General features: G+C 45.5%; 1 protein-coding gene across 1 annotated transcript in view; it reads left to right on the top strand.

Moving 5' to 3' along the window:
* Positions 1 to 311: 311 nt before the first annotated feature.
* EMH_0067510 (uncharacterized protein) overlaps positions 312 to 369 on the top strand; it is a gene marked incomplete at both ends in the record, with an annotated part of 1,251 nt that continues 1,193 nt past the window's right edge. The window contains one exon of the mRNA XM_013498632.1: positions 312 to 369. Within this exon, the coding sequence (XP_013354086.1) occupies positions 312 to 369 (58 nt within the window).

The raw sequence follows: 369 nt of genomic DNA, 5'->3' as shown, positions 1-369 counted from the left end.
CAAAGGCACCTATCTATAAAATGCCACCAGATCATCTGCTCCATCACTCTCAGGAAATAGAACGACTCTGCGCATAGGGGTGGATCGGTCCAACTTACTCTCCAATTTGCGCCCCGACGATCATGGTCGATAAAAGAGATGACGGGTCGGGAGAAAGGAAGATGCGTATGGTGATTAACTACCAAGCGTTGAATGCATTGACGATTGCGACGGAATTTCCTATGCCTTGTATACAAACAGTAATGGAATTGATCGGGGGAGCAACGTATTTTTCAACTTTAGACCTAGAAGCCGGTTTCCACAAAATCAGAATGGCGAGAGAAGACCGCTGGAAGACTGCATTCAGATCAATCCAAGGACTATTTGAAT

Source organism: Eimeria mitis, genomic scaffold (genome assembly GCF_000499745.2).
Source record: "Eimeria mitis Houghton genomic scaffold, Emh_scaff3584, whole genome shotgun sequence".
In the NCBI taxonomy this organism is placed as follows: Eukaryota; Apicomplexa; class Conoidasida; order Eucoccidiorida; family Eimeriidae; genus Eimeria; species Eimeria mitis.
This window is presented reverse-complemented; position numbering and strand designations above follow the sequence as displayed.